Here is a 27,932-nt window from a genome sequence, read left to right as displayed (position 1 = left end):
GCCCCACAAAACTAACGGAAACCCTTAAGAACTGAGCCTACTTCTACCTGCAGAGGTAGATCACTATGTCATCTGATCACTATGTCTTGCTCACATTAAAATATAATAAACAGGGATGGAGATGCAAATTCAGAAGCGCAGGCGTTCTCCATGAAAGCCCCCATGGCCATGCCCACCTCCCAACAGCCAGAGAAGCTCCATCCCTGCGCGTCCCCTCTCCACTACACCTCTGATAATGGAACCCAGCAACTGGCAAATATATTATCAATCACTTCATTTATTCACTTCATAAAGGTCCATCTTTTCCTTATAGCATTTCTGAAATTAAAGTTACTATTACACTGTTTTTATGATGGAGAAATGAAGCTAAAAGGTGAGGATTTGCACCAACTCACTCAGCTCAGTTAGCAGAAAAATGTGCCTGAGAACAAATAATACAGTTTAGTAACATAAGGCATGTTAAGCTGCAATGGCAAATCTATAGAAGAAATATTTGCTACTATAGTTTTTGAAATATAAACACATATCCCTTTTGGAAAACATATAATAACTATCTGCTTCTGTAACTAGAACCAAAAATAGAAGGGATGACATATGAAGCCATCGCAGTCATGACACTATTGCTCCCTAGACTGATCAGAAAGATACAGTTGTCAGAATGGCTTTGCACAATCTATAGATCGGGGAATAGGCTCAAGGCGCAATTGGCCAGGGAATTATAGGAGTAGCTTTCTCAACTATTCCCATTCTCTTCTATGAACTGCTCTCTTTAGCATAAATCCTGTCATCTATTTTTGGAATGTGTGCAGAGTGCAAAGAGGAAGAAAGAGGTCTTCTCGGGAAGGAGAAAGGTTAGAATCTGTGCAATCTGGGAATATAGTGTGCCTTTCCTACTGCTGTCTGATGATACTGTAGTTATATATACCTTCCCTCCTTAAGCAGAAGAGTGAAGTGAAAACAACAAAGGCTAGCTGAGACAGTCACATTTAGCACTTGTTAACTGCAACATCAAGCACTGACTAGCATGTGTGAATGTGCCATCACAGATTAAAACACTAGATGGAAGAATTTTTCATGTCACCTTATGCACAATGCTTTAAAATGGAATCAGGTGAGATTCTACTACAAGCAATCAAATGTGCCATAATAAGGGATGTACATGCATTGTGAACCAGTTTAGAGATACCCTCAGAAAGAAAAGGCTGTCCAGCAGGTGTCCAAATAAAAAATATGAAAGAACTCATTCTTCAGAAATTTACCATTTCTAACTTCCATTTGATACATTTTTTTAAAAATTCACAACAATGTTCAAACTGCAACTCTCGCAAGAGATTAATCTTAAAAACACTCCCACACTTTGTTACACCCTGACTGGAAAAGGCTGCTTAGTTCTGGAGTCAACAGTATCTTCATCCGTGCAAGCAAATGTTTCAGTTCTATGTTGGAGACAAGATGGAATTCAACAGATTCAGCAACGTCATGAAATACAAACTGGCCATATGGCACTTGGCACAATATCTCAATTAGCAAATAGCAACTATTTTTATTTTGTCAGATATTCCAAAGATCTCCAGATCTGCTTTCTGGAGACTAAAAAATAAGTAAAAATTTGAGAGGGAGGGGGAGGGGGCACTGAAATTACTTTACTTCAGCATCATGCATTAATTAGAAGAAAACATAATTTTCCAGTTTTGGTCCTCTGAATAATAAATAAAGCCACAATGAAGAATTCTTTTCACATTAATAAAATTTGAAACAATTTGCTCCTTCTTTGAAGAGAAATGTAAACGCTCACTTTGTAATTGGTATTTTTATTTACTTGGGAGTAAGTACTCTGAACTCAGTGGAACCTACTCCACTGCACAATGGATTGAAGCTGAAGTAGATTCATGTAGCTATTTTGAGAGCGGGGGGGGGGAGGGAGGGAGGAAGAGAGAGAGACTGGCAGGGTAAAGCGTCTGTGGATGTTGTACTGGTATTTTAATGCTCTAACATGTCTCAGATACATCTAGAGTTCTGTTTAGTATGTTTCAGTCAATCTGTGAACTCTGGATGAGGTGCCCATCTTCATATATATGATTATATATATGATTCATATTAGAGCATCCACCTTTTATTTATGTATTTAGTGTTAAATTTGAATACTGCCTTTCATTAAAACAATCTCAAGGCATTCCACACAGAAAAATTAACACAAGACTATAAAAATTACACAATTAAAATATTAAGCTAGAGTATAAAAACACAAATCAGACTAAAAGGATTTAAAATACAAGTACAATATAACCATACAAAATATAAAGCAGCAGCATTAGAGACAATCATGTAAAAGCCTGGGTAAAAAGCCAAGATTTCACACACTTTCTAAAAACTGTGATGAAGACAGAGGAGCAAATAGCCACTGGGAGAGCATTCCAGAGTCTATCCACATAACACTTATTATATTTCCCACTACCACATCAACACAGTAACTGGAGGTCATGATGGGTTTGATGTAGGCTAATCAACTGAGATTGAATCTGGACAAGACAAAGGTAATGTTGGTCAGTAGGAGAGCCAATCAGGATGAGGAGATTTTACCGGTTCTGGATGGGGTTGCACTCCCCTTGAAAGAGCAAGTACACAGCTTAGGGGTATTGCTGGACCCAGCTCTGCTTTTGAAAGCTCAGGTGGAGGCGGTGGACAGGAGTGCCTTTGCACGGCTTTGGCTAGTGCACCAGCTGCATCCCTTTCTCGAGAAGGCAGACCTGGTCACAATTACCCACGCCTTAGTCATGTCACGGCTGGATTATTCTAACGTGCTCTACATGGGGCTGCCCTTGAAGAATATTCAGAAACTGCAGCTAGTGCAAAATACGGCAGCTAGGATTTCATCTGGAGTTGCCCGCTGGGATCACATAACACCCATTTTGAAAGAGCTGCACTGGCTGCCCATTTGTTTCCGGGTCCAATTCAAGGTGCTGATTTTGACCTTTCAAGCCCTTAACATTTTAGGCCCTGGATACCTGAGGACTGCCTGCTTGACGAGGTCTACCCTATTGATGAGGTTGTCGGGGGCAGGATCTGCTCCAGGTGCCGACAGTGAGGGAGGCTCAGATGTTGTGAACGTGGGACAGGGCCTTCTCAGTTGTTTCCCCCAGACTCTGGAATGCTCTCCATCCACTCCTCAGTCTCCATCACAACTTTTTAGAAAGGGTGTGAAATCTTAGCTTTTTACCCAGGCTTTTATATGATTGTTTCTATTGCTACTGCTTTGTATCTTTTATGGTTATATTGTGCTTGTTTTGTGAAATCTTTTAATCAGATCTGGTCAGATTCTAGTTCAGATTTTAATTGTGTAATTTTTGTAGTCTTGTTTTAGCTTTTGTGTGAACCGCCTTGAGATTGTTTTAATGAAAGGTGGTGTAGAAATTTAACAACAACAATTCCATCCTAATGAGTTAGGGCATTATAGAAATCTTCAGCTGTCACCTTTAAAAATAAATAAATGTATCAAACGTTTACAAGCTAAGGCAGAGGAAAGCCAACACTATCTTGCCTTACCTTGATTCACTGTTATCATAGACTGGGCTAACGGGATCAAATTATATAGTGAGTAGGAAGGAACAAATCGGATTCAAGGAGTCTCAGGACTGTGGGATGGGTTACATAGTCACTGATTGAGCCTGGTTTTCACCCATGTATGCAGATTACCTTTGGGTCTACTTAGGCTGAATATGTGTCTTGTGAATCATGCATCTTATAAATATGATTAATTGCACTGTACAGTATTGTGTTGATAACTTGTGCCTACTCCACAGACCCAAGTCCTGCATGATCTAATGGCCATGGACAAATATGGTATAGCAAGACAACCACAACGTGAAGTCCCCAAAGTGGCTGTACAGATCAGATTTAAAAAGGTCACAAACCAAAGAAGAAGAGGGGAAAAACCAGAGTGGACAGTTGCTACGTTCCCTCTATGGTGCACAGCTACACACCCATGCATTAAATTTAACCCCCCGCACAACTATTTGAAGCAGCCATGTAGCTGCTGCTGCTGACTATGAAGTTGTGACTCGCCACCACCACTGCCACCTTTTCCTCTAGCTGTGAAGCTGTGACTCCCCCCGTCTCCCCCTCCCCCCCACTGCTGCCTTTCCTTGCTGCCATCAGAAAACTTGTCTCTCCCCAACTCCCCCCTCCACTAACACATTTCCACCACCGGCTGCAAAGCTGTGTGACTCTCCCACCCACTGCCACTGTTGCTCTGCCTCCAGCTGCAAAGTTGTGTGACTCCCCCCACCCGCCTTTCCCCCACCAGCTTCCCACTGCCGCCTGCAAAGTTGTCTCTCCCTGACTCCCCCTTCCACTGCCACATTTCCTCTGCTGGCGCAGTGGCAACAACTTCCCTACCACCAGCTGCAAAGCTGTGTGACCCCCACCCCCCACCGCCTTTCCTTGCCAGCTATGAAGTTGTGACTCTAACCAACTCCCATCCACCCCACTTCTACCTTTCCCCCACCACCGCTACCAGCCTCTCTCTCCCCCTACTGCATCCTTTCTTGTTTTAAAGAGCAATCCAGAGAATGAGTGACCTGTTTTATCTTTGGCCAGCAGCGGGAAAAGTGTGTGGGTGTCCCCTAATGAGAGTCTCTCAGCTAGTTTGCTGTCCTGGGCACTGAGGTTTCCATTTCCTCCTGTATGTGTGTTTTTCTAACACTATTTCTAATAGCCTGGATGCAATTCTCTTTTCTCCTTTTGTTTGTTCTTTTCTTCTGTACTAAAAATTTACTCTGCCTCTCCATCCCCTTAAGAAAGGGACAAGTCTGCTGTTTCCAGATCTCTGTTGCTAAAGCACAAACAGAGCTGCTTGCATCTATTTGAAAGGGGGATGTATGTGTGTGTGCGCACGTGCACGTTTGTGTGTGTGGAGGGGGGGCGGGGCTCTATGACTCTGTGGAACCTTGCCTTTTGTATTGAAGACTTTGTGTGACAGGAGCTATTAAAAGGCTTTTTTAAAAAGCCACCAGAACACTGCAAGAGCCCTACTGAAAATGGGGGAAAGCATGCCTGTACCTTGATAATGGCGGCAGGGCACATGCGTGCCTGTTGCCATTTACAATAGGCTCCTGCTAGATCAAGAGTGTAGATTATCCTGCTCTGGCCAGGGAACAGCCAAGCCAACTACAATTCTAGACTGTGCTTTTAAACCCCACTTTTGCACAAATGCAGAGACAAAGGCTGCTGCTAATGTGCCTGATTCCAAAACAGCTGAGCAGAGAGCTAAGGGAGAAAGGAGGACAGAGTGGCATAGAACAATTCATTCATTGCTGCTGAATCTTTCTGACTTGACCTTTTCAAACCCTCTCAAAGAACCCCAAAAGTCTGAGGTAAAGAAGCCATGACTGTTTCTTTCTATTTTTTTCCTGTAGGTCAATTTGGCTCCTTCAAGAACGAAGAGGTGGTACAGTGGGAAAACTGTAAGTGGAAATGGCTCTCTGCCATGCAGAACTCTGGGAAGGGAACTCCACAGGGAAGTTAGAGTGAGGATATTTTCCTTATGTGTTAAATTTATTTTAAAGCACATATTTGAGAGAGAGAGAACGAACTAGTTTACCTTCCCTACAAAAAAGAAAAAGAAAAAATAATTAAAGCATTTTTACCACTGTTTGCTTTTCCAGTTACTTCAGTTTGGGTAACTGATTAGTCAACTTTCAAAAATCTATATTTTGTCTTTTTAAAAAAGCAAAATTCCCTTTTCATTTCAGGTTTGGCATGCCGGTCCCAGATTATGTATTCTTTCCATGGTGTCATACCAGCATCCAATACTTAATTTTTACAAATCCAGTACACATAGTAGTATATTGTAGAGAATCTGGCATTGCTTTCTGCTGGTTTTAGCATCTTTGACTGCTTTGGTTAATATTTTAATTGCTAGCTTTGATTTTAATATTGTGCCATTAAGTGCTTGTTGTGTGACATCATCATCATTTATATATTATACTATTATTTATATGTGCGTGTTCATCTATAGTGGCACTGGCACATAATAATGCACATGTGCACACACTGCCTTGAGACTGCCACCTAAAACAAAACTCATTCCGCTCACTGATTAAAAAAATTAGAGGGAACACTGGTCAGTTGGTTATGAAAGGCCAGAGCATTAAGGACTGCAAACAAAAAAGAGGAAGATGTAGAAGATTTTATTTTTATTTGCTTACTTTTATTACTACCTCATCCAGATAGTTCTAGACAGTTCACAAATATAAAACCAGATTTTAAAAAAACTCAAAACCCATTTAATTTCAGTGCTCACTAAAGGCCAGGCTAAAAAGCTGGGCCTTCCAGCCACTATGGAGAGTGTCTAGAGTGCTCTAGCAAAGAACTCTTAGCAGGAGAGCAAGAGAGAAATTTGACTGGTTGCAAGACATTCCCAAGACCTGGTTTCCCCAGGCCACCTGAAGGCTTTTCTAGTGATCTGGCAAACTTTATACCATACATTAGTGAAAGAAGATTTGGGCTGAGCCACTATGATCCAGTTGCAACAGGTATTTAAAAAGCAGCCAAAAGGCATGGGAAGAATAGTAATAGACCATATTAATTAATGTGTCTACTACTATAAGCACTAGACGGCAGACTCTGAATAGCTGCTTTAAGATTCCTACAGATTTTCATTGTTAAAAATACATGATATGATGTGATCTACCTATATATTAGACTTGAAGAACAAGAACACCTATTAGGCTGTATCTGTTCAGCTTGCCCAAGGGGTTTTTCCTGCACACCATCCTACCCCTTTCCAAATGGGCCTCCAGTCATCAAGAGCAGCTTTTAGAGAAGCACCGGGGTGTGGGGGGGATGGCCTTGCATGAACTGTCTTCCACTCACAAAAAGTCTGGCTACAACCTAAATAAATTATTTTTATAATAGTGGAGGACATATTTCCTCATAAAATACAGGCAGTAAGTCTTAGTCACAGAAACAGAAATCACTCTTGCAATCTACATTATAGATTTCACTATTAAGGTTTTTAGGACGCTTCAAAACATACCCTTGTTTGTATACAATATTCAGATAGATCATCTGCAACTCCAAAATGAATGTTCTGAACAAAGTTTTAATTATAAATCCACCTACAAAACTGATTAAAAGTTTTTATTGTCAAGTGTTCCCCACCCCTGCTATTAAACTCGCTCAGCCCTTGATTTCTTTTGTTTGTTCTTTGAAACTATTTGACCTTTGAAGTTGTGGCTTGACCTGAAGATGCTTAATTCATATCTGCTCTTTTAAAAAGCTTCCTAAGTCACCACCACACCACAAACATTTTTGCTTTGCTGTCAATAATGGCACACAGAGACAGGTTTCTTTCATAGCCCAGAACCTTTCCTAAGAAGCAGTCTGAAACTATGGTAACCACTGAGAATTCATTTTCAGTATCACCCATTTACTGCATTTACCTGAATCCAAGACTAGTTTTTTTCTAAATTTTTTGATACTAGAAATCAGAAAGTTGTCTTAAATTCAGAGTCCTGTTGAGTCATTTTAAGTAAATGCAGGTCTGGGAAAACCTCAGTATTCGCGGGGATTCCATTCCCCAACACTGCCACAGATAAGGAATCCACAAATATTGGGTCTATGTTATTGTGGGGGTTAGTTAAAATGGGCCAAAGTTAGTTAAAATGGGGTTAGTTAAAATGGGCCAAAAACAAGGGGGGAGGAGACACAAAATAGTGCTCTACTGTTGTCTGCTGTGTTCCAGCTTCCCAGCAATGGCTCCTAGTTGCAAAATGGCAGGCGGAAATGACCTCGGAGGTAATTTCTGCCCACCGCCGACCCGTGGATACACAGATCTTAAACCTTTGAGTGCCAATTTTTATCATGTATGCTGAGGTTGGGTGCTAATTATCCTAAAGAAGATATGCAAAACTGCGGGTGTCAGATCCGTGAATGCCAAGGTTTGCCTGTATAACCCGTATTTAACTTCTACTTTTTAAGGTGGGCATCTTCAATTCAGAATTGTTTTCAATTCAGGTAAATTTGATTTGGGTATTTATATAGCACCTTAGCTTTGCCATTCATAGAGACATTTTGTAATTTCAAAAAAAAAAAAATCTAAATTCAGCTGTAATCTTTTTTTAAAAAAAACTTACATTTTCCTTATTCTATAACAATAAGAATGACCATTCAAGATGACAGCAGTGGTATAGCTAATCCTACTCAATCCTTCCATCAGTGGCTGATTAGGATGGTGCATTACAGAGGAATAACGTACTACTCTATTCTCCACCATCCAAGCTACATGTCCTCGTGTAAATGTCTATCTAAACGCCAATTTTTGGACATCTTACTTCTGGCTGACATACCTTGCAATGTAATGTGGGTGACAGGAGCACCGCCTGGGCTGCTGCATGTGTGTAGCTGCCGTTGGTGCTCTTGTGCAAGAATGCTCTTCCACTGTGGTGGCAAGCTGCATGAACACAGATGCACAATGGGATGCCCATTATTCCAATGGGTGTCCTGCTGCACAACTGCATTTGTTCAACTTTCCGCTGAAGTGGAATAGCATGATAGCGTCAATGGTGGCTACAATTTTAACACCCTCATTGCATTGCACCAAATGTCAGACATTTTGTTTTTGGCTCAAAGTCTAGATTACACAGAAATACAAAGCAGATGAGATGATATCTTTATTAGACCTACCTATGTTTAAAAGGTTTTTGAGACATACAGCACTTTTACTCCAGCTTCAATAAGTTATGTGGCTGCTGCTTCTGATGGTCAAACAAAAATCCAGGTGGTGTCATTTCAAAAAGATATAGAATTACATTCTACTTTTGCATGACAAGGCAAGTTCCAGAGTGTTGTGGGGTGTCTGGTTAAATGACTTGTTCCCTTACAGCAAGAGAATGTAACTTCCACAGTACATACTACATCCAGCCCACAGCTCTCCAGAACAAAGAGACAGAGAAGATTAGGAATTGCATGACACCAGGGCCTGGAGACAGCTGACCACTTACCAGGTGCTGGCTATGTGCAAAGGTAGTCACATGCTATTTAAGCCCTGCAGCCTACATCCACATAACTGAAATGTTTAGTGCTGTATGGGAAGGAGCTTTGTCTTGAAGAGAGCTGGTCTTGTGGTAGCAAGCATGACTTGTCCCCTTAGGTAAGCAGGGTCCACTCTGGTTGCATGTGAAAGGGAGACTAGAAGTGTGAGCACTGTGAGATATTCCCTTCAGGGGATGAAGCCGCTCTGGGAAGAGCAGAAGGTTCCAAGTTCCCTCCCTGGCATCTCCAAGATAGGGCTGAGAGAGATTCCTGCCTGCAACCTTGGAGAAGCCGCTACCAGTCTGTGTAGAAAATACTGAGCTAGATGGACCTATGGTCTGACTCAGTATACGGCAGCTTCCTGTGTTCCTATGTCTGTGGTTTGTGTACCTATTTCCTTCAGTTGACTCAATTCTACATACATCTCATAACATGGCTATTGTTAAATCTGCTAGATGTATTGGCATCTGAAGGGCATCTTCTGGATGGAGACTGCTAGGGCAAGTTCGGACATTTCCCTTCCTGGCAACAACCTAACAAAAGCTGTAGTGTGTGGGGGCAGGCCAGTCAAAGGAAATCAGATGTGATCTAGTTATCTGTTCCTAGAGATGTATATAAGATTCTACCGATTTCCATAATCTTTCCTCTTTCCTAAAAAAAAGCTAGAAGTGGAAATGGGTAAGCTACACATACAACCCCTTCGGCAGTCTCTCTTGGCATGGATGGCATCTCCTGAATTCAGACTCCTAGGGCTGCCTGTAAGAATTAGAGTAACATTTTGCAAACTTTCTATTTTCTGCATTCAGATGGACTAATTCCATACCCTTGCTGTGGAAACCTACATTCCTATGTGCTTTGCTCTCTCCAACTTTACTTTCCCATCTGCTTGTCCTGTCGTGCAACAGTCTTGCAATCAAGGGAAGTCACAATCCATTCTTCAGCCTTGCCTCTAATCTCCTTTTTCAAAATAAAGTGAATAAAGCTTCATTATATTGTCCCTTGCCTTTCTATTTCTTTCTTTCTTCAACTTAAAAAAACAAAACACCACCACAATACCTCATTTGATGACTGCAAGACTCTCTCCCTTCCTTGCAGCTCTAAAAAGATATAGAATAAAATAGATGTATAGATTCCTTATGAGTCACTTAATGGCGCAGTGGGGAAATGACTTGACTAGCAAGCCAGAGGTTGCCGGTTCGAATCCCTGCTGGTATGTTTCCCAGACTAGGTGAAACACCTATATCAGACATAGGAAGATGCTGAAAGGCATCATCTCATACTGCATGGGAGGAGGCAATGGTAAACCCCTCCTGTATTCTACCAAAGAAAAACCTGTGGCTCTGTGGCTGCAAGGAGTCAACACTGACTTGACAGCACACTTTACCTTTACAGATTCCCTGCATTGCTTGACAAGCTAGTTCATTGTTCTTCATTTTATGGACCATTACCCCAGTGGCAGCCACTGACTTGCTTCTCCCCCCTCTTCCTCCCATCTCTAATCTGCTCTCTTGCTCCCCTCCTGCTGCTCCTGCCTCCGTGCACACTTTCTCTCACTCGCTCCCACCCTGCTGCCGTGGCCACTGTACTTGCACAGGCACTCTCTTTTTCTCTCCTCCTCCTGCCTCCACGTGTGTGTTCTCTCTCTCACCTCGCCGCTCCAGCCACCACACTCACACTGGCATGTGCTCCCTCCCTCCCCTGCCTCTGTGTGCCATTCTATCTCGCCACTCCCCTCCTCCTGCCTCCACGTATGTGCGCACTCTCTCTCTCTCCATATACAACTAGTTTTGAAAGGAAACATGTGAAACATCCCATTCATCCCATTGGTATTCCCAGGGCTCCCTTTTAGGTACACTAGATTTTTATAATAATCTTTCCAAGATAAATGAACAGAAGAAAAGCCTGGAACCAAGTTGTGTAGATCATCATAAGCAATTGGGCTGGATAGTCCATCTTATATTGGACCCATCTGACATGCCAAGCTTTCATTGATACGTTTTGTCATAATTACAGAAATCATTGCACAGAAGGAAAAGTGATATTCAGAGCCTATTTTAGAAATAACTTACAATTCAGTAATCCAAAAACTTTAAAATGAGTTATGCTGGTTTAGATTTTCACTCGTGCCTTTAAAATAATGAAAATTGCAAGTTAAGGTGTCTATCTTAACTTCTGCACCACATAAGCAATAAAGACTTTGTACAATCTGGTATATGATTCCGCACATGTACGGAGGCCATTTGAGCCCTGGGGGTGCTGGCCAGGACAGCTGGCTAGGGAACACCCACTTGTCCGGGCCAGGGTGAGGCGTGTGCTGTAACGAGTGAGGGGCACACACCCGAATGGAGCAGTGGGCAGCAGGGTCGGGGCAGCTGGAGGGGCAGAGTGGCAAGTCAGCAGCCATGTTTATTGTGGGCAGTGCTGTGGGCACTGTAACTTCAAACTTGCTACTGCACAGACTGTTAGCACTAAAAATGCATTTTTCTGACTCTTAAAACCCAACTTTGAGGATCAATCGAGTCCCAGGGGGACATACAAAAGCCACTTTTCTGGCATTCAGTCTAAAGGCTGAAACTATGCAAATGGACTACAAAATCATTTAAATAGCACTTCCTCAGTCCAAAAAAAGTCACCAACCCTTTCAACCCCTATTCAAAAGATTAAAAAAGTAAACAGCTCTATCTAAGCTATTTTAAGATCCAACGGATCTTCACCAAATTTGCAGGGGAGGTGTCTCTTGTCACCTAGTGAATGTGTGCAGATGGCCAGGCAGATCAGACAAATTGTTCTGATTTTATAAGCAATAAGAATGTTCAGGGCTAATAATGGTGGAACTTTGAAAACACTCTCCAGCTTAACTATATTGGCACAATTATGCCGGCATAATACAAGATAGGAAAAATGAATATGAGTACTGTAACATTACCTCCGTTTTTTAGCCTACTCTCCTTAAGGAAAGTAAGCTTATGAGATCACCCGGCATTCTGTCTCTATGTATGCATCCATGAGTGTGTCTCCAACCCCCGTCAACTTCACAGTGCCTGGACCAACATGAACTATATTGCATAAAATTGCAGGGACACCTCAATGGCATAATTTGTGATGTCATCCACCCCAGTTCAAAACGGAGGATGCATAAAAGTTTGAGGCAAAGTGGACTAACTTGTGAACTGCCTAACCGATTTGTACCAAACAAATTACAAATTACAGCTGGACAGATAGGGACACCTCAATGGCACAGTTCGTGAGGATGTCAGCCCCCCAACTCAAGATAGAGGATACGTGAAGGTTTGAGGAGCAAGTAGGAACCTATGTGGACCAAATTTGGTACAGTTGTAGGGACACCTCAAAGGCATAGTTTATGACTATGTCATTCACTTAGGAACATCGGCAGCTGCTATATACTGAGTCAGACCATTGGCCCATCTAGCTCAGTATTGTCTACACAAACTGGCAGTGGCTTCTCCAAGATTGCAGGCAGGAATCTCTCTCAGACCTATCTTGGAGATGCCAGGGAGGGAACTTGGAACCTAGATGCTCTTCTCAGAGCAACTCCACCCCCTAAGGGGGATATCTTACAGTGCTCACTTGTAGTCTCCCATTCAAATGCAACCAGGTTGGACCCTTCTTAGCTAAGGGGACAAGTCATGCTTGCTACCACAAGATCAGCTCTCCTCTATCACTTCAATTCAAGGCGGTGGATGTGTGAATGGTTGAGGGACAAGTGGGCTAACTGGTAAACCACTTAACTGGTTTGAACTAAATTTGGAACAGCTGTGTGGACATATAGGGATGGCTCAATGGCGTAGTTTGTAATGATGTCATCAATCCTGATTCAAGATGGAAGATCTCTGAATGGTTGAGGGCTAACCAATTTGAACAAAATTTGGTACAGCTGTAGTGAGTGACACATAGGGACAACTCAACGGCATAGTTTGTGATTATGTCATCCAGCCCTATTCAAGATGGTAGCCGTGTAAATGTTTAAGGCTGAAGTGGTCTAACGTGAAGACAGTAAATTATCAATTAAGATTATATTGAAAGGAAAGTAGGCAGATTAGTCCTTACCCAGAACAATTTGTCTACTCATCTGAGCAGCCAGTGGCCTTTCACAGATAGCTACTCTATGTAGACATTTGTTCATTCCTTGTCAGCATTTGGTTTGGGTGGATTTCCCCCGAGATGAAACAGTGATCTATCCAACTTGAAAACACAGACATATCCTGGCACTGAGGTTTTCAATGAATCATTCTAGAGCCTCAATCAATTAGCACTAGAATACCACAAAGCACACAATAGTGGCTTCCTGTCTTTGCTTTCCAATTGCTTTATTATATACTGTCACTTCCATGAGTCATATAGATTTCAAGATAATGCTAAGATGCTATCTTCTCTTAAAGGAAAAATTATTGGAGAGTTATTACAGGTGGTAAAAATTGGTTTTTGAACGAAATCTACAGAAGAAAGAGAGTTTCAACTAGAATTCCACTAATCTGAAGCCTTAATTTGCAAAATTCATCATGTTTTCATCACAGCTACCTCAGAGAAGTTCTAGAGTAACCTGCTAATGCTTTTTATACACTGTACATGGTGGAAAGGAGCAATCAATGCCCTTTCTCCTTAATCTCTGTGGGCTAAAAGCAATATGTATTTGGATTTTGCCGGTCCCCATGCAGATATACTGATTCATCACACTTGCATTCACAAACTCCTCTTAGAAACAATGACTATATGCAGCCCTCAGGGACATGATACTCCTACAAGTAAACAAGGCTTTTGCAGGCAAAGGAGAAAAGCAAAAATTGCATTTCCTTCCCCACATGCTATTGTGAGGCAAGTCTTGAACACAGCTAGTCTGCCTGCTCCTAAGGTTAAGGAAAGTGTCAGCCACCATGCTTTACTTCTTGAGGACCCTGAGTACCCCTGGGTGCAGTCATCTGGCCTAAGGTTTCTTTAATTTGTCACTTGTCTTTCAGTTCTAAAACTCTGTTTGCCTCCTGTATGTGACAGAGATATTCTTCCTGACAACTCTGGTTTGGATATGGGTCTCCAACATCTTTCACAGCAAAGAGCAACAGTAGCCAGAAACACATAATTATTTTAGTTTCTCTGCAATCTCCTCTCTTCACATCCTTGTTGTCTAGAGATACCACCTTCCTGGCTAGTTTTTATGCATGCCCTGCGATGTCTAAAAGTATCAAACGAGTCTCTTTTCTCTACTTCTCTTCTCTGCTCCCCACAGGATATGGTGAAATAGTTATTTTTGAAGTGTTTATTTCTCACCTTTCTGGCCTCAAAGGACATAGCTACTCACACTGTATTGCCCCCCCCCCCCGAATGAGACAATAGTTGAGTGATTAGGAGTGGAACACGGACAGTTTAAATTTCATTCTGCACTGTTTTCCCATTAAACTATAGTTCCTGGAGATAATTTCAGGCATATAAATAGCAAATAGATGAAAATGTGTTCAGAAACATCAGTCCGTCCTAATACCACAGGAGCTCACAATAATAAATGAATTGTCATGTTTTAATTGTGTTGATTCTAGACACATATAACAGATAGGTTCAGTTCCACACACAATGTTGGTGTGTGCACATTCATTGCTATCAAAAGTTTCAACTAGCTTTTTTAAGCACTTGGGAAATAGGCAAACTTTTTACAGGGCATGTAAGTTGTTCTAAGACATGCACACTATTTCACATGCATCCAGGGAATGTCTAAACATGGTTTAAAAGATTATAAGGTATTCCATGAACCATTTTATCACACTTAGGACCTAAATTGTCAATGTTAGCTCATATACAATCCATGCATATTAAAACTGCCACCATATTTCTAAGAACACTCCTTCAATACTTTTAGCTTACGAATTTACTTTAATCTGAATATTTACACCACTATATGCACAGGTGCATCAAACATATCCACATATCCACACATCTGCTCAATGTAGTAAGTGGCACAGCCAAAAATAGATGAACATTTTAAAAATATACATATACAGATGTGTAGGAGGGAGTAATGTTCACCTTGAACTTGATGCTCACCCACCTTATAGGCTAGAAAGCTTCAGCATAGCATTTTATTTAAAAATAAAATAAAATAAAAAGCTATGTAATTCTATCAAATGTTGGTTTATTTTGTATTCCAAAAGACAGTAGCAGTTTGCAGAAATAACACATAAGTTATGAATTACTCTGAGATTTCTATTAATATGGACCATATCCTTTAAGAAAATGTTAAAGCCTGCAACCTTATGCACACTTATTTGGGTGGAAAGTCCAGTTCAGCTCAGTGGGACTTATTTCTAAGTAAACATGCAAAGGACTGGGCTGTAAATGTTATTTACTCTCAGTTACTTTTTAAAAGCATAAACATGGAAACAGCTAGACAAATGACTTAATAAGCTCCTATAAATTTTCAAGGGAACAACTGTCAAGTACAGTATATGCCAATGCCATAAAACAATGTTTGAAGTCTTATTGAAAGGGTATGTGTACAAATAGACATGACTGATTACAATATACTATATATTTCACAATCTTGTAACACACTACACATTAAAATAAGAAATGTCTTTAATAAAGAAAGTGGGACATGTCCCAGAAGCAGGAAGTCTATGACCCCACTCCAACCCTGGTAAGCATAATGAAGAGCATGTTGGTTTTAATGTCTATTTGTAAACAATTCCTTACATTAGAAACAGTTTCCTTTTGTCTTCATCAATTTTAGGCACGCAGGCAGAAGCAATTTCTGTCCATTCATTTAGCTAGCCACCACTTGGGCTGGAAAAACAGAGCAGGCTGCTAGTCATCTTAAATTATGTGCAGTACAGGTAACAGCAAAGGCTTCCCTCCTCCCTCCCCCACCATCAGTGAACAAACAGTTTGTTAAACTCACTTGCTTCCAAAGCAGCTTTAAACAAAGATCATCATTACTTTGGTTAAGTTTTAAATTATACAACAGCAACAAAGGAGAAACACTAACTCAGACATATACTTGTGAATTATGCAGACACACAGACACCCACTTAACATGGAAGTTTAGATTCATTAACAGTTTTATTTATTTACTTACATATGTTTACGAAAGAGATTCAGAAATTCTATTGCATCCAAGCCAAGTGATTCTATCTAAAGCTGTTGTCTGCTGGGAACTGAGCACCTCTTGCAATCTCTGTTTCATGGAATAATCCCCCAATTGATTGTTCTCCCAGTCTGCATTGAAAAACCTTCTCACGTCACCACATTCATCTTCCCCTCATGTTTTTACATATGTAGGCTCCGCTCAGCCCCACTCCTTACAGTATTACATAATGCCAAGATGCCACTGTACTTTCATAAAAGTGCATTCAGTTAAGTCATGCAGAAATATGAAGCTGGGGGTGGAAATCAAGCATCTTCAGTAGAACACTGTTGTGCAAGTCTTAAGGCTATTACAGGAAAGATTTCTAAAACAAGAGGCAAAACCACACACTTTGTGCTTTCTGCTTTCACTCAAGATGTGTACATCAGGACTATTTCCTAACAAACACACACAAACACCACCACCACACTGTGTTAAGAAACAGACTGGATCACACAAATTGTTCTGACAGTAATAGGTACCCTCCAACCAAAAAGACGGCAATCGATTATAAGCCATTTGCAGAAATTGTAGGGCTGTCAACTACACTGTTACAGCTGGTGGTTTGTCCAAGTCAGGCAGCATTTGACTGCAAACCATTTCCCCCACTACATCTTAAAAACAAAACAAAACATGATAAGTTAACTATTTAAAATATCTGTAAATATCCGCCACTGGGTGCTCTAAAATAATCTTAACACAGCACAGCATGAACAATAGTGCCAAATCTGCCAGCAAACACACAAGTATGAGGAAAGGAGTTAAGGAATGGCACCTGCCTTCCAATTAATTGTTCAATTATCATTTGCAGAACATAAAACTGGGGGGGGGGGGATAAACTTACAGTTTGCCCTATAAATAAATTGTTTCTGTGTATTGCCATCCCTCTGAATTTGTTCTTATTTCCAGATTTACAGAGTAGGGGACAAAAGGAGCAGAAATTCATCTGATAACCAATTCTTTTCCTTCAGTCATCAAATTATGTATTGATTGTGGTGTGCCTTTTAAAAAAAAAGAAAAAGAAGAAAAAGGAACACACACAAAGGCAAGGGAAACACAATGAAGCTTTATCCACTTCATTTTGAAAAAGGAGATTAGAGGCAAGGCTGAAGAATGGATTGTGACTTCATAGGAACATAGGGAGCTGCCATATACTAAGTTGGACCATTGGTCCATCTAGCTCAGTATTGTCTTCACAGACTGGCAGCGGCTTCTCCAAGGTTGCAGGCAGGAATCTCTCTCAGCCCTATCTTGGAGAAGCTAGAAAAGGAACTTGGAACCTTCTGCTCTTCCCAGAGCGGCTCCATCCCCTGAGGGGAATATCTTACAGTCCTCACACATCAAGTCTCCCATTCATATGCAACCAGGGTAGACCCTGCTTAGCTAAGGGGACAAGTCATGCTTGCTACCACAAGACCAGCTCTCCTCTCCTCTTCCTCTGATTGCAAGACAGTACCAAGAGGTGGGAAAGAAAAGTTGAGAAAAGCAAAGCATAGGAATGGAGGTTTCCACAGCAAGAATATGGAATTAATCTGAATGTAGGAAATTGAAAGGTTGCAAAAAGTTACTTTAATCCTTAAAGCCTTACCAATCACTACAAGTCTAGGCAATGCACTCAGCATATAATTTGCTCCTAATGTAAAATATGTAAAATAACAGTTAAGATCCATTGTCAAAATCTGACCAATGGCAGCTCCTAACTCAATGGCTCTGTTTATTTTATTTTTATTATTTTTATTATTATTATTATTTACATTTTATATCCTGCTCTTCCTCCAAGGAGCCCAGAGCAGTGTACTACATACTTAAGTTTCTCCTCACAACAACCCTGTGAAGTAGATTAGACTGAGAGAGACCTGACTGGCCCAGAGTCACCCAGTAAGTATCATGGCTGAATGGAGATTTGAACTCGGGTCTCCCTCAGGGGCATAGCAAGGTTGGAGTGGGCCCAGAGACAAGATTTTAAAATGCCCCCCCTCACTGAAGCTCAGCTCATGAAGTAAAGAAATCTTAAATGAGGCTGAATAGTGGTAACAAAAAGCATAGTAAAATCTCTCTCTCTCTTTCTCCCCCCCTCCCCTATGTGCCACAATAGAACATAATCCTAAATTATTATTTTTTAAGGTTTTGTAAACTGTGGACGATGCAAGTCATTTAATGGTACTAGAGAAAGACATGCTGTTCTGGTAGCTCCAGGTCTTAACACTCACATCAATTTTGGAGGATGAATACAACTGAAGGAAGCCCGGGCGGGTTTGCGGCTGGGGGAGGCAGTCATGTGACTTGTCTCTGGGGGCCCCCCCAAGACAGTGGGCTCCCAGACAACTGCCTCCCCTTACCCTATTATAGTTACGCCCCTGGTCTCCCTGGTCCTAGTCCAGCACCCTAACCACTACACCATGCTGACTTAAAGGTGGTGTGTTAATCAATTCATTAATGAATAGAATAGAATAGAATAGAATAGAATAGAATAGAATAGAATAGAATCTGGCTCAAAACTGGAGTGTGGGCAGGCACCCCTGGAAGTGGAGGGTGGAACTGGGATGGCAACTGAACATCTGTCTCCAGTCACTAGCATCCTCTTTTCCAACCAATGGGCTATATGCAGCCAGTAAACTTGGAAGCCATCCAGGGGCATAACAAGGTTGGAGTGAGCCTTGAGGCAGTAAGTGAAGATGGGCTGCTGCCCTCCCTACTTTTTCTTCAGAGAGGCATGAGGGGCAGAGTGAAGAGCAAGATGTCACCCTGCTGGTGGGCCTCCCCTCTCACAACGGCCCAGGGACATTATTCAATTGTAGCTATGCCCCTGAAGTCATCTCTACTGAAGTCCAAGAAGGAGAATTTCTGACCTTAACAAATTTGGCTAAAAGCCAAATATTAGTAGGTTTGTCTAAATCTAACTGGAACTACCGACGTCTTGTGAGATGCATGTATTTTCTATTAAGCTTTCCCTCATGCATTAGGTTTCCATTAATTTCTTGCTTTTCTTCCTGGGTCATTTCTCAAAAGCAGTTTCCAGTAAATTGCTCCATTATTATGAAAGTAAACATTCAGATTTGTACTATTCAAGTCTTTTCATCAAAGACGCTTAAGCTATATGAATAATATAGTTGTGCTGTGCTTTTGCTGTGCTGAAAAGCCACATGTTTACAGTCAGAACAAGGGCTCTGGTTTCATAGCGAAGTAAAACTCCCATTTTAGTGACAGGAACAAAACAAAATTTCTATCATACACATTTTCAAATACTTAATAGTGTTCAAACTGAATGCAACGCATCCACAGCTTCACTGATGTTCCTACCCAATCCCAAGTATTTGGTGTACTTACCCAATAAGTACCCAATGGGTTACTTATCCAGTAACCCATATTGACCTCAGGCTGCTTCAGTCAATGGCAAACTAGTTGCATTCATCATTGCTATGCAGTGAGTAGTGTACCATTGCAAGCCACCTCAAATGTGGATCAGCCATGTCATGCAAAAAAGCTGTACTTTGCACTTGGCAAAGGATCCACATGACCAGTTTGCCAGCAGCTAACACAACAGCCTAGTCTTTTCACGTGGTTGCCACATGCTGAACTGGCGTTGAGAATCAAAGATCTGCTATTTATGAAAGTGTAAAATGAAATGAGAGGAATCAAAAGCATGTACATATGACCAAGTGTCTTTTCTCTGTCCATCTGACCTCTGGAACTATTCTACAGCTCATTTTGTCTGTTCCTAGCCCTTTAGGTCATGCCAATAAGAGAGGGGACACAACCCCTATTTTTGCATTGGTAGAACTTTAACCAGGCTCGACCACTGGTTCAATCTATGGGATTTTCTGTTGATTTAATACATATTACAAACTCACTAATATATTTGGTATCCAAAAATTATTATTTTTTAAAAAGCTGCCTGATTTATGTCATCAAGCAGCAACCAAGAAAGGGAAACTACCCAAAAAACAGACTAGTTGATTGTTGGTTGTTGACCCTGCTTCATATCACATTTCGTCTACTAATATACTGAGCAGTTACACTTAAAAAAAAAATTTCCCTTGACTGTTGGTTTGTATGGGGGTGGCCTTCTTGGTCATTTTGGTGTATGAAGCAGCTTCCTACGTGCCAAAAGCCAAATCCTCAGGGAGGATTTCCTCTCATATATTATTCCCTGTCCTTTTAAGATCTGGAAGCAAAGCTTTGCTCTGTGTTCCATCTTTCACCCAAATAAGATCTACAAAGACAAGTGGCAAAGTATTTTCCGCGAACACACTCACTCCCTGGAATGCACTGCCAAGCAAGATCCATTTCACTCCTGCACTGCTTTCCATTAGCAGATGAAAAAAAATTTGTTTTGCTTTTTTACATTCCAAGGCCTTTTAAAATAACTGATTTTATCACACACTATATTGACTGCTAGCTTCTGGTTTTGTTCTATTATTTGATGCGCTGCTGAAGGCTTTTTAAAAAAAACTTATGAGCTTTATTTATTGAAGTTTTAGAGATGCTTAGATTTTTGTGTGTTCTTTGTTGTAAGTCACCTTGGATGCTTCATGGCACAGAATGCAACTAACAAAAATAAAACAAAGCACATACTGCAGCCTGCTAACAGAGTTTCCCTCATGCCTAGACACAAGCTGCTCATTTCTAATGAGGGTGGAAAGCAACAAACAACCCTACACTTGGAAAGGTAAGTGGCTTATGTGACTGACAATTTTGGAAACGAGGGGGGCATTTTGGATTCCATGAAACTGCTTCCATGAAAAGGGGGAGGCAGGAAAGCTCTTGCTTGGAATGATAGCACTGTAAGCAAAACTTATGTAAAGAGCCTGAAAGGTGCAGAGTAGAGCCAACGTACCCCACACACACATTAAGCCCTAAGTTATATTACTGTCAAGTGTGGGGTTCCTAAAAATAAAAGGTAGAGTCCTGAAACTATCACCCAGAGCCCACTTCAGCCTGACATTGGGCTGGTTCAGATGATCCAACAATCCTTGGTTTCTTAGGTCATGAATGTGATCCAAAGCCTGCCAAACCCACACAAAGGCTGTCTTGGGGCGGGAGGCTCCAAAAGAGCCGGTTAAGTCTAATTGGAGTTTGTACCTTTTGCCTTGAAAGCCCCTCAAGTAGAAAAGCATCTTGATGGTGGTTCTGCTTTGCCTCCAAAACAGCATTCCTGCCATTCTGTACCTATACCTTCTCATCAACCTCCACTGCACTGTTGTGCTGCATTAGTCTCCTGACTAGCCCTCTTTGACAAGTGCATTGTCTAACAACTGAATCCAAATCCTAGTACTCTCCATTTTTTGCCCATTCGACCAAGCATCAAAATAGGAAACAAAACAGAACAAAGCAGCATGAAAAGCAAAAATGCCCTATAACACAAAGAGCCCTGACAAAAGCAAAAGTTTAAAAAACAAATGTGCCCAAAACTGGTCTACCACCAATCAGGTAGTAAAATCAGGCCAAAAGACTAAGCACATATCTGAGCCACTCAAGAAGCATGCAACACAGTACATCACAGCCCTTACCTCATTCATTCTTGCAACAATACTGTGACTGACATTATTTCCATGTAACTGACAAAAAGTACAAACCCAGGTTTCCCAGATACAAGTCCAACATTCTGCTGGACTACAGCACAGAGGCTGCAACAGTTAACAATGCATCACTGAGCATGAGCTGAACAGACTTGATTCACCTCTTCTAGGATAAATTAAATGCATTTGACCTCCTCTGAACTACGATGGTATTCTTAGGCCAAATTAGCATTGCAGGTATGGCAATCATGCTCCAAAGACATTACAGATTAAGGTTAGGCAAATGGATTAAGGTTAGGCAACTTTGCTTTCTTGCTAAATTATTCCATTCCCAAAAGTTGTCCGCAAGTCTCCTATAGTTGTCCATTTACAGATTACTCTACTTTAGCATGTAAGAAATGTTCCTACCCTGAAAGGCAAATCAGGTTTCTCCTTTTGTGGAACTTGGTCCAGAGTGCCATCTGTAATGCTCCTTTTCAGATTTGCTGTGACATCAGGCACATTACTGAAATCTGCCAGGAAATGAAAAACAAAATATCGCAGGGTTAGATTATCAGAAGCAGAAAGGTATGTTATGATTCAGTCATTCATGCAGGCTAGCTGTAGGGGAAAACACTCACACATTACATTACAGATCAGACTTTTAAAAAGGCAATTGGGCTAAAACAAGTTCTCTTTAGCAATGCACATATTTGATCAGCCAGAATAAAAATCGCCTTTCTCAATTCGTAGCATCATCTGTCTACAATGTATCACAGTTTGTACTGGCTGAAGGGAACAAGCAGTAAAAATTACTTTGCTGTAATGTGCTACCCAGCATGTATCGCAAGGCCACTAGGACACAAAGAGACCCTCAAGGAAAGAAGAAAATTGGTAAGCTTCTAAAAAAACCAACTCTTGTAAAACAACGGTTATATAGCCAATAATTCCAGAGAGTTTAGTTATTAAGAATGGTCCTCCTGAGTGTACTAGCAATACCCTCATCTGATTTCAAGGATGAATGAAGATTGGTGATATAGGTTCTTTGGTTAGCCTTAGCTTAATACATTTTCTATGGTCAAATTTCAGTCTGCTCATTATTAACTGTTGCTCAGAATTATACTATGGAGTTTCTGTTCTAGAGGTGTTTAAAATCTTCAAATAGATATCCTTGCTATGAACTATATAGCTAGTACAATTTACTTCCGAGTAAGTATCTTGCCTTGTTTCAAAGTACAGCTGACAAAAGGCACTGCAGGGCATGAAGCACTCCTAATGGCAAATGACTGAGCTACAGGAGCTCAATGCTTGACTGTATTCAAGTTCAATATGCTCCAATGTTTTGATAAATTACCTCCTTAATTACATTACTTACACTGTGTTGTTTAGTCCTGGCAGGCCGACATATGACTCACCGTCATTCAAGATAAATGATAATGTAGCCACCAGAATTCAAAGAGAACACCACATTTCCCAAGCCAGCCCTCGTTGCTAATTATTTAGTTAAAGCAGGACAGAAAGTGTACAGATGGGATAACCCATTGCAGGAGATTTTAATGGACAATTTCTACTATTAGAAGGATATTGGCAATAGTTACTGATAAAGAGAGCTTTCATTTGACCAAACTTTGCATAGGCTTGATTAGAGATATATAAAAGATGGGCTTCTGATTTTAAGAGTGATATTACAGTAGTTTGCTGCTGTCTGTGTGCTGGGAGTGAGGCAAACAGTGAAGTAACATAGCTAATGCTAAACGTTAAGAGAATTTCAACATGGATACAGGGAAGAAGAAGAAAACAGCAGACATCCTGCAGGCTGATGTAGTGGAACACAACAAAACCTGGGAAATTCTTTGGGGGCTGGGCACATAAAATGCTTGTGACCAGGTAAGAGATCCAATGAGAAAAGAGGGAATAACTATGACCACAGACAGGACATAACATAATTGTGTTAGATTGTAAGGGGGTCTCTTCACTTGAAGTCTGGTTGGTCCTTCAGCTGGCTGAATATCACTGCTCTGCTACTTCCTACTCTGGATTGTGGGGAGTTCTGAAATAAAGCTTTTGCTGATCAAGTAATCATCATTTATTGGAACTTGCCTGGCATGAACTGGATCTCTGATTGTGATGCTTCTCCTGAGCCAAGGCCAAATCCAGAGTGAACCATCAGGTCTTAAATCACTTAATCTATTTGAATTCTCCTTCACTACGAAGGAAGAGTACATGGATTTCTTCAAGAAAACGCGTCTCTGCACTTACACAGAGGTTCAGACCACACAAACAAGAAAATATATCTGACCATACACACACCTACAAAACACAAAGACTGTGAATGTTATTCAGAGATTAGATTGTTTGAACCAATATACTGAGGGCCAGAAAAACAAACTAGGAGTTAGAAATGTGCATGAACCGAGGTTCATGTACTGGTTAGGCTCCGAACCAGTACAGATGAGGTCTGAACTGGCTGAGCAGGATCTTATTTTAAAAGGAGAGAAGGTCCTTACCTGCTCTCCACCAGTGCACGCAACTTCCTGCTGTGGTGGCGCTTGTCCCAAGTACCCGCGTGGGGTGCCAGCATGCACATGGCGTCCACACATGCACAGTAAGGAATTGCTCTTTTTTAAAAAAAACAGATCCCGCTCCCCATGAACCGGTTCAGACCGCATCTGAACTGGTTCAGCACTGAACCAGAGCACAAAGCTCGGTTTGTGCACATCCCTACTAGGAATAAAGCTAAATAAATGCACCTGTCTTTTACAGAGGAGTCTTTCTACCATACAGGAAGAATCAACAGATGCAAACTTCATGCGCTGCCTTAACCCATTTAATTAATGAAGGTTTAATTACATTCTAATCAGCACTGCTCTTAGCAGCTCTCTGCAAATGAGGGGAAATTACAATGAGGGATAAAGGGAAACAGGGAACTGGCTTTAAAACATCTGCCTGCTAGTATGTTTCCTTCCACTTGTAGTTTGGCAGTTGTTCTATTTTGAACACTCACCCATTTGAACAAGCATTTTATTGCTCATCAGAAAAACATCAAGTGCAATCAAATGTCAAGAGTGTAGTAGGTGGTGAAGGTCCCCTTAGTTTCCAAAACAGAAGAAGAGAGGTACACTTTACCTTCAACTCTGTTGACAGTAATGGAGGGGAAAGGGGTGGAGAACTAAAAATAAAAGCAGATGGCACAGCAAAATTAGATGTACCCATCCTCTTGTAAACTAGGAGAGCTGCACAGGCAATTTGTTCAGTTTTCTAGGTCATGGCTGTAAGATTCAGAACATATACAGCCTACAAAAAAAGCAGGTTTAACTCAGACAATATTCTTGCTTATCGAGAATGAGAGATGGCCATAACACAGGGGAAAAGAAGAAATGCAAGAAGTCCAGGAGAAAAGAAAGAGGTCTTTCCACACTAGACCTTTAGACCTTTTCCCTCAGACCACAATGCACTGCACTTTCACAAGCAGCTGGAGTAGAATTAAAATGTTGGTTCCATACAGCATTTAATATGGTGCTTTATTTCCCATAGCTATCCCACAATACCTGTCTCTATGGGCAAGATCCTGTATACGATTTATTCAAAAATAAGTCCCAACTGGTTCTAAATCAGCAATGGTGCCTCTGTCTTACATCATTTAATGTGGACCTTACTTCTTCCATCTTACTGAAACTGGCCGTTTAACCATTCATTTCCTCTTTGTAGCCATAGCACACTTGTCATTATTTCCTACCTCACTTTTTAAAATTTTATTTTTTTTATACTACAATTGCACTTGAGTGGAAGAAAAAATGTTCCCAGAGACTGCCACCATAGCGAAAGCTGGATAGGGGCACAGAGAATGTCAGAATTTGGGCAGTGTTACTACCCTTTCTTGGGTAAGGAAAGCTGACTGCAGTTTGGGATCAGCCAGGCAGATAAGCAGCCACCGTGTGCTACTTCTCTTCCTGAATGAGCCAACCTATTCTTCACATGAACAAGCCATCATATCCTCTGTGCACACAGCTCAATTTATTGTCAGTCCCAGAGCTGGCCTCAGAAATGGGAACCCAGAGGAAGCCCAGGAGTGAGAAGACCACATTGCACAACATGGTGAAAGGAGGGTAAGCAATGCAGAAAGCTGGGGAATCACCATCTGCCTCACAGACCACACTTCCAACAAGTACATCGACAGAACTCTACTTATCCACATTTGGCAGACTGGCCCTGCTAACTGAACAAAGAAGCACCTTTTTAAAGTGGCCATTCTCTTTATTTAGCAGGGGGAGAGCAACTGCCCCTATCCAACCCCAACACAGCATCGCTCCAGTGGCTGCTGGTGGTGTCTATCGTGTGTTTCTTTTTTAGATTGCATGCCCTTTGGGTACAAGTAGGCATTTTATTTCTATGTAAACCACTTTGGGAATTTTTTTGTTGAAAAGCAGTATATAAATATTCATTGTATTCATATTTATATAGTGCTAAGTTTTAATCAAGTTAATCTTTACTTTTAGAGGCAATAAGCAACATTTTTATCTAGTTGAGAGTGTAGAAAAACCACTTTATTAGGTATTCTGAGATGAAAATAAGTGACCTTTTTGTTGATGGGAAGCAAAGGCTAAGTGTGGGCGGCTTACAGAAGAAAAGCCTTTCTGGATTAGGCCCAAGGCCTATCTAGTTCAGCATCCTGTTTCACACAGTGGCCCACCAGATGCCTCCGGGGACCCCACAGGCAAGTGGTATGTGCATGCCCTCTCTCCTGCTGTTGCTCCCCTGCAACTGGTATTGAGAGGCATCATGCCTCTGAGGCTGGACATGGCCCACAGCCACCAGACTAATAGCCATTGATAGACCTGTCCTCCATGAATCTGTCTAAGCCCCTTTTAAAGCCATCCAAGCTGGTGGCCATCACCACATCCCATGGCAAAGAATTCCACATATTAATTATGCGCTGTGCAAAAAAGTACTTCCTCTTGTTGGTCCTAAATTTTCCAACCTTCAGTTTCATGAAGTAACCCCTGGCTCTAATGCTGTGAGAGAGGGATAAAAATTTCTCTCTGTCCACCCTCTCCACTCCATGCATAATTTTAATACACCTCGATAATGTCTCCCCTTAGTCACTTCTTTTCCAAAGTAAAGAGCCCCAGGTGCTGTATTCTTGCCTCATAAGGATGGTGCTCCAGGCCCCTGATCATCTTGGTTGCCCTCTTCTGCACCCTTTCCAGTTCTACAATAACTTTCTTAAGAAATGGTGACCAAATCTGTACGTAGTACTCCAGATGTGGCCGCACAATAGATTTGTATAAGGGCATTTATAATATTAGCATTTTTAGTTTCAATCCACTTCCTGATGACTCCTAGTACGGAATTAGCCTTTTTCACAGCTGCCGTGCACTGAGATGACACTTTCAATGAGCTGTCCACCACGACCCATAGATCAATCTCCTGGTCAGTCACTGAAAGCTTAGAGCCCATCAGCATATATGTGAAGTTGGGGTTTTTTGCCCCAATGTGCATCACTTTACATTTGCTTACACTGAACCACATTTGCCGTTTTGACGCCCACTCCCTCAGTTTGGAGATCTCTTTTTGCAGCTCCTCACAATCTGTTGTGGATTTGACTACCCTGAATAGCTTAGTGTCATCTGCAAATTTGGCCACTTCACTGTTTACTCCAGCTTCTAGATCACTGATGAACATGTTAAAGAGCACTGGTCGCAGTACCCCAGGGGACTGCACTTCCTACCTACCTCCATTGTGAAAACTGCCCATTTATTTCTACTCTCTGTTTCCTGTCCTTCTGGAAACCGATCCATACATGAACCTGTTACCGATCCATACATGAACCTGTCCCCTTATTCCATGACTGCTAAGTTTACTTAAGAGCCTTTGGTGGGGATCTTTGTCAAAAGGTTTTTGGAAGTCCAAGTATACGATGTCAACTGCAGTATAAAACTATGAAAAATAAATAAATAAACAAACAGGATCACCTTTATCCACATGCCGGCTGACACTCACAAGGAACTCCAAAAGGTTAGTGAGGCAAGACTTTCCATTGCAGAAGCCATGCTGGTTCTCCTTCAGCAAGGCCTTTTCTTCTATATCTTTAACAATTTTGTCCTTAAGCATGCTTTCCATCAATTTACCCGGCACCCAAGTTAAGCTGACCGCCCTGTTATTTCCCAGATCCCCCCTGGATCCCTTTTTGAAAACCACATTGGCTACTTTCCAGTCCTCTGGTACAGAGTCTGATTGTAGGGAAAAGTTATATATTTTTGCTAAGAGATCAG

The 27,932-nt window shown here is 41.3% G+C and overlaps 1 protein-coding gene across 7 annotated transcripts in view; it reads right to left on the bottom strand.

The window, feature by feature from the left end:
• TIAM2 (TIAM Rac1 associated GEF 2) overlaps positions 1 to 27,932 on the bottom strand; it is a 243,443-nt gene that overhangs the window by 32,269 nt on the left and 183,242 nt on the right. For 5 of the 7 annotated variants that reach the window (XM_053293460.1, XM_053293483.1, XM_053293477.1 and 2 more), the window contains one exon: positions 22,090 to 22,193. In XM_053293460.1, the coding sequence (XP_053149435.1) occupies positions 22,090 to 22,193 (104 nt within the window). Of the gene's footprint in view, positions 1 to 16,114; positions 16,646 to 22,089; positions 22,194 to 22,301; positions 22,427 to 27,932 lie in introns of those variants that run through there. The other 2 variants (XM_053293491.1, XM_053293497.1) reach the window with 2 other exon arrangements.

Source organism: Hemicordylus capensis, chromosome 1 (assembly GCF_027244095.1).
Source record: "Hemicordylus capensis ecotype Gifberg chromosome 1, rHemCap1.1.pri, whole genome shotgun sequence".
Lineage (NCBI taxonomy): Eukaryota > Metazoa > Chordata > Lepidosauria > Squamata > Cordylidae > Hemicordylus > Hemicordylus capensis.
The sequence above is the reverse complement of the archived record's forward strand: the minus strand, read 5'-3'. Positions and strand labels throughout refer to the sequence as shown.